Source organism: the organism of the source record quoted next, unplaced genomic scaffold, assembly GCF_019419815.1.
Source record: "Pyrus x bretschneideri cultivar Hongxiangsu unplaced genomic scaffold, Pyrus_bretschneideri_v1 Contig3, whole genome shotgun sequence".
In the NCBI taxonomy this organism is placed as follows: domain Eukaryota; kingdom Viridiplantae; phylum Streptophyta; class Magnoliopsida; order Rosales; family Rosaceae; genus Pyrus; species Pyrus x bretschneideri.
Window position 1 is genome coordinate 12,901,203 of NW_025999612.1, and position 14,541 is coordinate 12,915,743.

General features: G+C 37.1%; 2 protein-coding genes and 1 long non-coding RNA gene across 3 annotated transcripts; 1 reads left to right on the forward strand and 2 right to left on the reverse strand.

Moving 5' to 3' along the window:
• The first annotated feature begins 337 nt into the window (after nucleotides 1-337).
• Nucleotides 338-1,201, forward strand: LOC125479806. Its single transcript, XR_007260299.1, has 2 exons — nucleotides 338-795; nucleotides 901-1,201. It is a non-coding gene; the product is annotated as an uncharacterized LOC125479806 (long non-coding RNA).
• A 3,420-nt stretch (nucleotides 1,202-4,621) lies between these two features.
• On the reverse strand, nucleotides 4,622-6,554 carry LOC103939459 (protein MOTHER of FT and TFL1-like). Its single transcript, XM_048589977.1, has 4 exons — nucleotides 6,292-6,554; nucleotides 6,104-6,165; nucleotides 5,925-5,965; nucleotides 4,622-5,147 (listed from the first exon to the last, which is right to left on the reverse strand). Exons 1-4 carry the CDS (start codon nucleotides 6,544-6,546, stop codon nucleotides 4,927-4,929), a joined length of 579 nt encoding a protein of 192 aa, XP_048445934.1. The 5' UTR covers nucleotides 6,547-6,554; the 3' UTR covers nucleotides 4,622-4,926.
• Nucleotides 6,555-11,455: 4,901 nt separating this feature from the next.
• Nucleotides 11,456-13,662, reverse strand: LOC103946956 (uncharacterized GPI-anchored protein At4g28100). Its single transcript, XM_009357786.3, has 2 exons — nucleotides 12,811-13,662; nucleotides 11,456-11,933 (listed from the first exon to the last, which is right to left on the reverse strand). The coding sequence occupies exons 1-2, from the start codon at nucleotides 13,453-13,455 to the stop codon at nucleotides 11,586-11,588; spliced, it is 993 nt and encodes a 330-aa protein (XP_009356061.2). The 5' UTR covers nucleotides 13,456-13,662; the 3' UTR covers nucleotides 11,456-11,585.
• Between the last annotated feature and the right edge of the window lie 879 nt (nucleotides 13,663-14,541).

The window sequence follows — 14,541 nt, forward strand, 5'->3', positions numbered from 1 at the left end:
AGTCTTTCTCTCGTGTTTGTTTTCTACAGTTTACAGTACATATAAGTAATAATGTCGGTAGGGAGTTGTGGATGGCACTCCAAATTTAGTCTCTCAATGCTAATTAATATATAATCAACCTTTTAATTAACTATTGAAACCCTTCTGATCATCATCTCCTTCCATTCCTTTTAACATTAATAAATTCTTCATAGTATGATAGTTTATTAGTTTATATATTTACACTAAGGATTTGAGAATAAATTAGTGTCGAACTCGTCATTTACGAAGTTAAACTTAAAATCTCTTACTTGCAAGTGAAGATGAAGAAAACTATTACTAGACTGTAATAATAAAGATACACACACACATATTATATTTGATTTACTATCTTCGGAACTTACTTAATTTGCAAATTATAGATATACATTATCTTGTTGAATAAATTTTTTTTCTCACTCCTTTATAGTAATCACATATGTAATTTCATTGTTCTTTAATTTTTCAGTTAAAAAAAAAAAAAAAGCGTGCATAGTAAATTTCGGTAAAACAGAGAGTGCACCATGAATTTTTTAAAGCCATAGTAATTATGTCATTATAAATAATGAATCAATAGAGAGAAATTTTGATGATAATCATATTAATCCCAAGAAAGTAAAAATTAGAGCTGCTTAAGAACTGAAAGCGGACCAAGGTCAAACCGGCAACAAAGCTGAGGTATTAGTAAGAACTGTTTGATTGACAAGGACTGTGTATGGACATCAACCCTCATCATTCCCTCGTTTCGTCGCTCAAAACCGTTTACCTCATCAGCTGGTACGATATCGATCTCTCTCTTTCTCTCTCTCTCTCTCATATGAAAGTGCAGGATTTTAGCAGTTTCTTGCTGCGTTCATAGCAACTGCCATAAACTCAGCGCAGAAAGCAAAGTGATGGCGAGCCAGACTGCCTGTTCCATTCACTGGCTGAAGCCTCAAAAGTCAAGGACCAGGGCTGCCTTCGGCTAGCGGCAAGCGGCGGGGCCCTTTTTGTTCAAGTTGAAGCAGTTGAATATAGATCATGACAAAGCCCAAATCAAAGGCCCACGGGTTCAATTTTCCCTGTAAACTTAGAAATAAGACTGAAAATAGAAATATTTTTATCTTTTTTCACCAAATTCTCTATCTCTTTGTGTAATATATCGTTCTATTCAAAAAATAATTTTATTTACCAACATTCGATATGCATGAAGCTTTTTTTTTTTCTTTTTTTTTTTTTTCTAACCGCAGTTCGATATACGAGAAATTTCTTTCTTTACAAGCGTCTGACATGCACAATAAGTTCCTTCTGATCACACTAAACATTACGTTCATCTTTACCATTAAACTCAAATTAACCCTAATCATAACTAGTTTGTTTACTCTCCAAATTAAAGGCCAATTAAAATAGGAAGAAGACTTGTAAATTTAGAGTGAGACTTTCTGCACATAATACAAAAAGCAGCCAAAATCCCAACCCCATGGAGAATCACCCACCCTAGCTTAATTTGCTAGCTTCATATATAATTAACATGCATGCATTACATTACAAATGATACAAGATCCCCTAAAAACACACTCAAATTATAGCCACTGTAAAGGCCAGACTCCAATCCCTGGTGAAACACCACCACACCATTCAATGGAAACGCTGAGGGCCTCCTGTTCTCTGACTGCTTCGGGGAGTAGAGTTAATTCTTGATAAGAGTTACAAGGGTGAAAATTAATTTCATTACTTGACAAGTTTCTTGTATGTGTAAAACATTCTTCCACAATAGAACTTCATTATGCGTGAAAAACTGCGTTCTTGATAGTCTTCAGACATCCTCATAAAGTTCTTTCTTGACAGTCTTCAGACATGCTCATAAAGTTCTTTTGTACCACAGTTAAGTAAAATTTCTTTTTTGACAGACGTCAATCATGCACGAAAATTGTGTTCTTGATAGTGATGTCGCTTTAATTATTTGTGAAATTTCTTTTTGACAAGCGTCCGACATGCACATATAGTTATTTCTGACAGCAGTAATTGTGAAATTTCTTCATTGACAGGTGTCAGTCATGCACAAAAATTTCTTTCTCGATAGTGATGTCGCCTTAATTATTGTGAAATTTGTTTTTGACAACTGTTCGACATGCACAGATAGTTCTTTCTGACTACAGTAATTGTGAAATTTCTTCATTGACAAGCGTCAATCATGCATGCCAATTTCTTTCTCGATATTGATGCTATCTTAATTACTGTGAGAATTTTATTTCGACAAGTGTCCGACATGCATAGAAAGTTATTTGTTACCTACGTCTAACTGGTCCTACTTATCTCAGTAAATGTTACATTTAACTAACCTTACTTATCTCAATAAACGTTACATCTAACTGGCGTTTAACATGTGCATAAAGTTGTTTCTAACAACAGTAATGAGAAATTTCTTCTTTATCAATCGTCCGACATATGAAATTTTCCTTTTTAACAGTCATCTGACATGCAAAGAAAGTTCTTTCTAACTACAATAAACGTTATGTCCATCCTTAACATCAAATTGAAATCAAGTCATTTTCAGTTTAAAAAAAACAAAAAAAAAGAAAAAAAAAGAAAGAGAGCGCATGGTAAATTTTATTAAAAAAAGAGAGGGCACAATGAATTTCTTAGAGACGTATGTCCTTATAAGTAATGAATCAATTAATAGAGATGAATTTTGGTGATAAATCATATTATTCCCAAGAAAGTAAATAATTTGAGCTAGTTAAGAACTGAAAGCAGACCAAGGTGAACCTGGAAACAAAGTTGAGGTATTAGTAAGACTGTTTTGCTTGACGAGGGCTTTGTATGGACATCAACCTCCTCATTCCCTCGGTTCGTGGTACAGCACCGTTAACCTCATCAGCTGGTATGTCATCTCTCTCACTCTCTCTGTCTCTCATGAAAGTGCAGGGTTTTAGCAGCTTCTTGCTGCGCTCATAGCAACTGCCATAAACTCCGCACGAAAAGCAAAGTGATGACGAGCTAGACTGCCCACTCCATTCACTAGCTGAAGCCTAGAAGGTCAAGGACCAGGGTTGCCTTTGACAAGGAGTCTTGGGCCAGCGGCTAGCCCTCTTTGTTCAAGTTGAAGCAGTTTAATATTAGATCATGACTAAGCCCAAATCAAAGGCCCACTTGGGTTCAATTTTCCCTGTAAACTTAGAAATAAGACTGAAATTACAAACATTTTTTTCTTTTTCACCAAATCCTCTACCCCTTAGTGTATGTATATAGTTCTATTAAAAATACTTTTTTTGACCAACATTCAATATGCGTGAAGCTTCTGTTTTCATATAAGTTCGATATACGTGAAATTTTTTTATTTACAAGCGTCTGACATGCATAATAAGTTATTTCTAATCACAGTAAACATTAAGTTCATCTTCATCATTAAATTGAAATTAAGTCATTATGCCCTGTTTTCTATTCTTAACCTTAAACTAGAGCAAGAAAATTAACCCTAAACATGACTAGTTTGTTTACTCTCCAAATTAAAGGCTAATTAAAATAGGAAAAAGACTTGTAATTTAGAGTGAGACAGTTTGTGTACATACATACCAAAAGCACCGAAAATCCCAGCCCCATGGAGAAACACCCACCCTAGCTTAATCTGCTTGCTTCATATATAATTAACATGCATACATATTACATTATAAAAGATACAAGGTCCACTAAAACACACTCAACTTAAAGTCCCTGTAAAGGCCAGACTCCAATCCTTGGTGAAACAGTACCACCACACCATTCAATGGAAACGCTGAGGGCCTCCTGTTCGCTGTCTCTTTCGGGGAGTTGTTATTTCTTGATAAGAGTTATCGAGGGTGAAAATTACTTTCATACTTGACATGCTTCCGGTATGTGAAAACTGTTCTTCCACAGTAGGGTTTCATTATGCGTGAAAAGCTTTCTTTCACTATTGATTCCATCTGTAATTATCGTACTTAAAATTTCTTTCTTAACATTCATCAGACATGCCCATAAAGTTCTTTTTTACCGCAGTAACATAAAATTTCTTTTTTGACAAACGTTCGACATGCATTGGAAGTTCTTTCTGATCGCTGTGAAATATCTTTATTGACAAACGTCTGCCATGCATGAAAATTTCTTCCTCGATAGTGATGTCGCCTTAATTACTGTGAAATTTCATTTTGACAAGAGTTCGACATGCACAAATAGTTCTTTCTGACTACAGTAATTGTGAAATTTCTTCATTGACAGACGTCAACCATGCATAACAATTTCTTTCTCGATATTAATGTTGTCTTAATTATTGTGTGAATTTTATTTTAACAAGCGTTCGACATGCATAGAAAGTTTTTTTTTTTATCTTAATAAACGTTACATCTAACTGACCTTACTTATCTCAGTAAACGTTACGTCTAGCTAACCTTACTTATCTCAATAAACGTTACGTCTAACTAACGTTTGACATGTGCAGATAGTTGTTTCTGACCATAGTAATTTGAAATTTCTTTTAAACAATCTTCCGACATGCAAAGAAGGTTCTTTCTAACCACAATATATGTTATATCCATCCTTACCAGTGGATTGAAATTTAAGTCATTATCCCCCGTTTACCCATTCCTTAACCTTAAATTAGAAGCAATGAACACAACAACATCATTTAATCTTCAAATTAAAGGCCAATTGAAATAGGAAACAGACTTATAATTAAGAGTGAGACAGTTTCTGCACATACATACCAAACGCACCGAAAATCCCAACCCCAGGAGAAACACCCACCCTAGCTTCGATGGCTTCATATAACTAACATGCTTGCACATTACATATTATAAATAATGCTAGCTTTCATTACACACTCTAATTAAAGCCAGACTCCCATTTTTTATTCACTAATTCTATATTCTTATTTGGTGAAACACCACCACACCATCCCCTCTATGGAAACGCTCAGCGCCTCCTGTTTGCTGGCTCTTTCTGGCAGTTGAAGTAGACGGTGGAAACCGGCAGTCCAAGGTCGAGCTGCGCCGCAAAGAAGCGGGTGTTGAAATGGGCACGAGAGGGTGGTTGCTCCACCAACCCCACCGCAGCCTTCTGCTGAAACAGCACCAGAATGTAGCGGTGAATCCCCACTGGTGGCCTCGGACCAACGTACGGCAGTATCTCTTTCCCTGCAATAATTATTTTGTTATTTTATTTATTGATTGTCAATTTGTTAGCTCATATTAATCTCTTATTTCCTGTTATTTTTTATTCATTTAAAAAAAATATCAAAATTAATTAGAGAGCTTAGTAACGAAACCATTGTGCCACGTGGATGCAACAGGAGGAGAGGTTACCACATCAACAAGGTAACCTTGACAAGTGGCATATACGTGTCACTAGGAGCAAAGGTGTTTCAAGGATGAACTACGTGTTACTATCTATGCAAGGACAAAAACACCATTTAGGTAGAAATTTTAAAACTATTTTATTTTTAATTTGTATAAATAGCAAAAATATTATGAACTATAAAGAAAATATACACGACACGTGGTTTTTGAAAAATTGTTGTACCAAATCAAATTTAGCTAGTAACAAATGCTTAAGAGGTATAGAAGCAAAACATTCATAGTTTTTCGAGAATCAATTGATATGATGGAACTCTGAAAATTTTTGATGATTTTTTCGGAAATAATCTCAAAACATTCAAAGCCAGAGAAATGCATGCATGTCAATGATTCAGCTTGGAAACGAGTGTTTTGCCAGAGATTCTCTACTCGAAAATGAAGAATGGAATAAAGTTTCTGCTCGAAAATATGTGTATATATACGTATATATATGTGTGTGTGTGTATATAGAGATATATATTTGTGTTGCATGCATGCAAAAAGCTGCAACCAAAAACTTAAAGATTTGAGAACGGTAAAAAGTTAGGAAGATTTTTTCTCTTGGTGTTTGTAAATTACCTCTGAGAGGGTTTGTTCCTCCAGGGATATCAGACACGATCCTGAAATCATAAACAATGTGCATGAAGTTAATTTTTGTGAGTCCAATTAAGAAAGATTATTAACAACAAAATTTGTAAAATTAAGGTAAATAAATTAAAACGTAATTCATGCAAGAAGAAGAAGCAGTTGATCATCACCAATGGACCCACTCCCTCATGCTTGGCTCACTCGGACTCGGAGCATCAGGGTCAGTCATCACCTGCATGAACAATTTTATTAGGTGTACATATTTATGCAAAACAAAAAATGTGAAATGTGTAAATTTAACTCATGCATGCAACAGGATCGAGTTGATCTAGGTGTGCAGAAGTGAAAAGGGGCGGACCAAGGTGTAGAGCTCGCCAGGGTGACCAGTGAAGGTGATTTTTGGGGGGTTGATGGCCATGGAAGGTTTGATGTCACAGCCATTGGTGACATGCTTGGAACCAAAGTAGACTGACATGCTCAGGGTGGGGACGAACATGTCCACGACATCGCCGATCACTCGGCCGACGACGAGAGGATCAACGGAAGCAGCCATGAGATCAGGAAGGAAATTAGGAGCAAAAACTAGGAAGAAAAGGAAAGCTAAACAATGCATGAGCAAAAGCAAGAAAAGCTTTTGGTGGTGAGGGAAGGAGGAGTAGGGTTTATATAGTAGTGTAAAAGTGACATGGGCTCTAGAGGGCCCTCTCTAGAGTATGTGTAATCTATGGTGCATGCATAGGCCATCAAAAAGCAAAGGAAAGCAGAGAGCAACACGTATACAACCACACTAGGGTTGAAACACCATCCTGACCGTTCAGATGGCTCAATCTCTTCCGTCCGTTATGGGCCCCACCACCATACACGTGGATTAGCCAACAATGAGGACTTTCAGACCCTTCATCGTTCATGCAACATCAAGATAAGCATGAATCCAGGTCGGGACAAGCACCCTCGTGGAGCCTACAGGAAAAATCAATGCGTTTTGAGATGTGGTGCAGATTTGTGAATGTGAGCCATACTGCACTGGAACTCGGCCTTCTTTGTGACTCCTACTGGTTCTGGTTGTGGTTTTGTCTTCTGTACACTCTGGATTGTCTTTTTGTTCAAGGGTTGTTGAATTGGTAATAAAAATTTGCGTCAGCAATGACCAGAAAAGATTCTTTATTGAAAATAATTTTCTCTGCATGTACATTTTATTTTGACAAATAATTGGATGATTACATGAAATTCATCTAAATTAGTCCTAACTTGCTTTGCTAAACATGTAGAGATCTACGGAAATTATGTCTTAGGCCATCTCCATTCGAAGGGGTTATGTATAACCTCCGTCCAAATTACAATTCTCCAAGAAATTATTTTCTAATAAACAGTGTCAGACTATATTTATATACTATTTACAACCGGGCTATTTTTTAGCCCCTCAATGATTTAATATTTTAAGTTTGTTCTTTAATTTTATTGGTTAATTGAATTAAACTATCATATTAAAATATGGTTTCTGAACATATTTTAAGGGCCACTTGTCGTTAAATGAATAAGTTTCTGGATTTCTTATCTTTTGGTTGAAGATGTGGCCATTTGAAAAATATTAAAAAATTTAAATTTAGATTATTGGAAGAGGTAAGGGAGTGATGTTTTATGAAAGGGATGTGAGCCTACAAAAAAATAAAATGGATATGAGAAATTGTGTAAAAATGGCCTAGGTATTTATAGGAAAACAATTAGAAATTTTAAATTTTTTAAATTCGGCCTAAAACCCAAAAAAAAAAAAAAACAAAAGCCCCTCAAATGGGCTACTTGGCTAACTAAGAATGGCCAAAGGGCTAAACTTGGCCTGGTGGGTCCCCTTTTTTATAGACTCAGCCCTCCATTGGAGTTGAGTTTTGGAGCATTTCGAGCTGATTTTGGCCTATAACCCTATAGTCGTCTCCAATGGAGATGGCTTTAGAAGATAGCAAAAATGTTACTCTTACCATCTATTTATACCATCTCTCTAATCAAGGACGGATCCACATAGGGACCTGGGAGGTCCCATGACCCATCGGCGATCCTAAATCTCTGCTATAAATTTTCTAGGGACCCCTCGTACTCGAGCATGAGGTCTGTGCAGGTTGTAGGTTGCAAGTTCCAGTGGCTGTCTTCTTCTCGAAGAAGATGACCCCGCACGGAGAAGAAAGAAAATAGGGACCATTCATGCCTCTATCCTCCTTGCTTCTGCCATGGTCTCATCCGTCGGTCCCACCCACTTCTCCTCCAACCTTTCTCTGTCATCTGGCGAGGGCAGTACATAAGCCCAAATTTCCCCAAATTATTTCAACCATCTTAGTAATTTTTCTTATGGGTGAAATTTCCTTCATAAGGTTAATATGATCTATCATAGGTTGGTGAAATTTGGGGGTGGAGCTGCCATGGCTTCGGGAGAATGGGGACGGAGGTGGTTGGTGGAGGTATGGTAGCTTTGTTCTTAGTGAGAGAAAAGGTGGATGTTTGGAAACTAATAAAAGAGAAAAACGGTGTATTTGGTTAGAAAGATAGTGGGAGTTTCGGGAGAGTTTTATTTGACCGGTGTTTTAAATTTAGTGGTTCATACTAGATAAAATAACTTAGGTACTCCCTAATAACTTATGAAACCTCGTAATGGACGCTTGAGTTATGATTTTATAATTTGTAATATTGTTTTGCATATGATTTTTGAATGAAATGTATTATATTTAAATTTTCAATGTTATTTTTGTGTATAATTTTTTTTTACCTTTATAATTGGGACCCCCCGAGTTTAAAATCCTGGTTCCGCCACTGTCTCTAATAGAGATGGGACCCACATATTTTAGCAGGTCCTACCTCTACTAAAAAGATGGTACAAATGATTATGTTTTATCACTTGAAAATGAATTGTGGTTGACAAAAAATAAGAAACAAACAAGGCAATCGATGTGTTTCTCTTTTGCTCGATGATATTTTAAACTACTGTAATTTATTCAAACTAGTTCGGTTTCAAAGGAATAGCCTTGCTGAACTGAAATGACCCGGGGGTGGTATTGATGCCCTCCTAAGGTTAGGAAAAAGCTAGTGAAGGTCCTTAGGAACCATTTTGAAATATTTGATACAGTACTCTTTTTGTGTCCACTAAGTGTTCGATAGGAAATTGCATATTCAACATATTTCGAAAACATTCGACTGGATACGTCAACATCCCCTTGCAAGATGCATCATCACCACTCAACATGGGGTCACAAAGTCACATGACAAAATTTTGCAAGACATATCGACAACATTTCATATGTTGACATATATCGGCATGCACGTAACATATTCAACAAAGGACGACGTGCAGACTAAATGCTTAACAAAATGTAGAACTAAAAATTTTGAATTTTTTTACGCGTTGTGCACTATTCAATTTAAAAGAAAATGAAATATTTTACACTAAAATCATGAATCCGTCATTGTCCATAGCCCTCGCCCAGCTAGAGAGACCTTAATCAAATTTGTTTGAACTGAACACAATACTAAATTACTTCGTTTCTCACAACATGAAAAGACAGACACACTGCTCTCACCCGCCTGAAATTACGACGATAAAGTAAGGGGCCCCAGTTATTATCAAACAGTGCCCAACAGATTCTAAAGTCCCAATAGGAGCATGTCGGACAACGACAAGGGCATTCAGTTTAATTTGAGCACACCCGGGTGAAAATGGATAAAACTTGGCTGCTGAAAGAATCAACAGCACTCTTTGCTGATCACAAATCATGGTTGAACATGTATTTAATTGTAATTGATGATCAACATGGGATACTGTTAATTCTTCAGCAGCCAAATCTTGTTAAGTGAAAATATGCCTTGGACGACATACTTTTCCATGGCAACTGCTGGATAATCACTTCATTTTCAGCTTTTATAGGAGTAGCCTAGTAGGACCACTAAATTATTCCTGCCTACATTTCCCGATCGGCCTGTGCATGCCTAATAAAGTTCAAAGTTATTTCTTTAGCTAATTGGAGAAAATATCATAGTAATTATTACACATTTTCATAAAAAAACCAATAAAAACTGAAGAAATAATCTGGGCTACAGAAGAGTTGTAGTCCTAAGCAGTGGTATCCAGAATTCGATTCTTCAGAGTTTTAAGTGTTAAAGGTTTAAATATTTTAAATAGAAATATAGCATGAGTGCGCAAAATAAATTTCAGTTTATTCGTTGAGATATTTCGTTGAATACTTGATGTGCTTGTTGTCATCAGTCAAACTCTGTTGAACACATGTCAACAATATCAACATATGCCAAAAACATATGATGAGTTATATCAAGAGAGTTTGTCGAGTGTTGTTGACTCAACCTCAAGATATGCTTAGCAGGTATTACATCAAAAACTTAATATATACAAAAGGGACTCGTATAAAACATTCGAAAGGTCCTTGGAAAACCTTCTCAAGTATGTTTTTCGAACTCCGGGTGATCCCGGGATTCACCTCTGAATGTGAGATTGATTTCAGTTTAAAGTTTGGAAAACAAATCTTAACTCGCGCTTAGTTTAATAATACTTTATTTAAATTTGAATCCTTCGTCAACCAATTGCTGATGAAGAAAAAGTTTGAATAAAGCTTTAACCATAATAAATATTTAAATTTACTTCTTAAAATTAAAAGCGATTCTGACATCGTTTATGTGAAAAATGCTTTCTTCGCTGACAGACAGGTCTTGACATAATGGGTACGATGGCTTGACTGAGCATTCAAAGCATATGAGCCTAACCCATTTAAGCCCAACCCACCATACAAATGGATCAGACTAAGGCAATGTAATGGAATCAATTATGAGTTACAATAGTTCGGCCTGGTTAGTTTAGAAACAACACTGGTTATAAACTATATGCACATAGGCTCCACAGCTCAATTCCTTACCTTATGCTTATAGCGTTATGCAAACCCTAGAAGACAAAGTCCCCCTCGTTGGGCGACGTTGACATTTCACAAATATCTCGTGAAGAACACAACTGTCACCAAAATAATGCCACCAAGCAAGTTACATGCAGTCTCCATAATTTGTCTCTTCAATACAAAACAGCAGTCCTTTCGGACATGTTAAACCTTGGCCCACATATGGCTTACTAGTTTTTGGACAAAAATTCCTCCCAATAGTTGCCGATCAAATCTTCGGTGCGGGTAACGTATTGCCGACATCTCTTGCAATTTAGTGAATGACTTACCTACTACCAGCTTCTGCACAATTATGGTGGTCTTCTCTCTTTCACCGTGTGCACCACCAGAGTGTTCGGTGATCCTTGAAAGTCCTCGCATACGCTTCTTCGGACTTTCAGGTGGTCTTCGGTCCATGAATGGATCCGCCCATGCCTACAACCTTTGGGATCGATGCCACAGCGTTCGAACGCCGTGATAGCATTCCAAGGGTGCAGGGTAGTCTCTCTCCACAAGTAGGATAGGATTAGGAGCATTCTGACACAACACGTAATATGATTGCCCTATATAAGTTTCTCTCTTTTTCTCTTTGTTGCCCATAAATGAATGAAGCATCCAATGCATGGGGCAATTGGGCATGTCATAAATGTAGAACAATTACATAGTACATTTAAAATAAAAAAAATACACAAATCCCATCCGCCATGGTTCATAAATTTTGTGAATCCCTTGGCTAGTTTTGGATGGAGGATAGGGTAAGCTGCAACATAAACAACAAAGAAAGTGACATTACAATGTAGAAAAAGACGGAAGCTGCAAGGATGTTGGATGAGGACTGCTCAGAAATTTGAGAAGAATCGACGGCAAGAGGCATTCCATCGCTGTTGAGCGTGCACGACCGAGGATCAGACCCATCGGCGCTTACCATGAAAGCCCGGAAGACGGATGTCACCGTGTGGATGTAAGCCGTCCGATTCTTGGCAAGGAGCCAAGTGAGACCCATCAACTGACAGTCTTTGTTGTGCATTTTGGTGGTCCTGTCCCCTAATTTGCTTGAATTGGAAGCTTTCTTCTTGTTAAGCTGATACAAAATCAATTTACTAACTGGTAGGTGCAACATCAAAATCAAATTCATGCTACCGTACAAATACTGGTACACATTAAGCACCTAACTAACTATTCTCAATCCAAACCAAGAAAAATCCGAAATAAATAAAAGAGTTTTAACGAAACACTTCATGTTCTGTTCACTTTTAACGAAAATGATATTTTACTCTAAAAAGTCATTCCTGATATTATTTATTTATTTTATCTTTTTAATTAAAACTCAAAATTTTCAAATCAATTTCATTAGTTTTCCTAATAAATAAAGAGAGGTCAGGAAACACTCTCAAATAACCCTATTCTTGTAGTAAATAGATTCATTATGTCGATATTATTGATAAATTACAATTTGACATGTGTAGAATTTTTTTATAATTATTTTGATGCGCTAGTTTTGTATGTGTCACACAGTAATCTATGGTTACGTAAATACAACCTAGAGGTGGAAAATCAACTTATTGGGTTGTTAATAAGTATATGTTAAGATCCGTTTAATTTAATATAACCATATATTAATATAAATGTGAGACTGTTAGTCGTGATATGGTTTGAGTTGAAATCGAACTAAATGAGCTTAATTTGATACCCAGACATTCTTCTCTTTCCATATCGATTGCATGTATTACACTCGCTGTAATGGCGCGTCTAGCACTGTTTCTAGAGGGTAATATAAAGAAGAAAACACTTTCCCAATTCTCAATCATGGAGCTTTAGGGAGAAGAACCAGAAGGAACCCTAATCAATTATTCTTCTTCTTCATTTTTTTGGAAATAAAAACAAAAAATGCAGGCCAACCAGCTACGGTAAATCAAACAAAGACTGAAACTTTACAGTTCCAAAAGAAATGTACTTACATTGTAGAGACTGTGCAAGCATTTGGAGCAGCCACCAAGACCCGGAAACCCATTGCTGCCGCCGCTCAAGCAATCTCTCTCCAACTTCTTCACCTTCGCACCCCCAACAAGCTTCCCCCTTTCGTTCTCCCAAAACGCCTCGGGACAGCTCAAGGGGTGCAATCTTATCCCGCAATAGCAATACACAACATCACAGGTTTCATTCGGCTTGATCAGATCAATTCCTCTTGTTTTCAGCGCCTGTCCCAAGTCCTCAACGCAAGTTTCCGAGTCGTCTGGCAGCAGTGGCAGATCATAAGGCTGACCCGCCACTGCTGGGCTCACCCTGCCTACTTTGCCCAGAGCGGTGGCAGAGTAGGCAGAGTAAAGCCATGCCGCGAGCGCAGGGCAGCACCTGCTTCGCTGTAGGTGGTCAGAGGAGTCACCTTTGGTGGCGGAGCAGGCAGACTTTATGCCGTGGAAGAGCTCATTGGGGAGGTCCAGCGGGCACCCGGCTAAGTCGGATTGTTCTGGGAATGCAGGGATTGTAGCGGGTGGGGATGGATTTCGGGCCGGGTAGAATGACTGGATGGGAGCCGGGTCCGGGTTGGGTAGACCCGGGAAGGCAGGCAAGAGAATGTAAAGGAAGAAGAAGGTGAAGGACATTTGGGTTTGTTTGTACTTTTGGTTTCTGGGTTTTTTTTTTATTTATTAATTTGGTACAATCAATCAACAACAGACTGAACAGAGCACTTGAGGAGGAGGTTGGAAGAAATTAAAGTGGAAGGAGGTAGTGGTGGGTGTGTTGGAGGAGATGAAAGTAAAGGAAAGAAAAGAAAATGGTGTGGGGTTGGGAATGGTTTGGCTGTTTACTAGATTGCTATCTTTGGCTCTGCGTTATTATTATTATTAATTTTTAATTAAAAGGGATCAGCTGGTGATATCATTACGATAGTTCATTTTTTTTAGAGACCATAAAGACTTATAGAGGCATTTTAATATTTCACTGACCATCATCGTGCGATTCACTAGCATCAAGAATCGAATTCAAGACATGTTGTATGAAATATATACCTAAAATTCATTTTCAATCATTGAGTCACCTTATAGTGGTTATGTTTTTGTAGATCTAACCTTTAGTATTGTCAATATAAGTGCTATATGTCTCTATAAAATGTAGATAAAGTTGGTAGAGATTAGTAATAGTATCATGAACAAATTATTCATAAGGAAGTTAAGTTTGTTTCACATAAGGCATACATGTCTGTGTATTAGGGTATTTCCAGTGGGATACATGTTTGTTTCGAAAAACTTTACACTAACCATGCTTCTTATTATGCTCTTGAGATAGAATATGGAGAATTTGCTTTGTAAAAGTTTATACAATCGAGTTTTTAAATTTCTGAATTAATAGACTCAAAGTATTTCTTTGAAATCGTGTATATACATTTGGGGATACCGCAACTTCTGCATTGACAAACTTAAAGAATTTACCGTGTAACCATGTGTTTATACTCGACAATATCACAAATTCTCTCGCATACACTACACTTGTGTGAGAATATGTAGAGAACGTTACAGGAAGTCAAGCAACCATATGAGTGTGGGTTTCCCAAATCCACCAACAAATCACGCATACTTAAATAACTCAGGCTAAATAGCTCCATTGTAAACAATTTAGCAAATTCATGGATTTTTTACGAGATTTTGTCTATGTTTGTGTGCAACTTTATATTTTATTCCTTTTCCTCC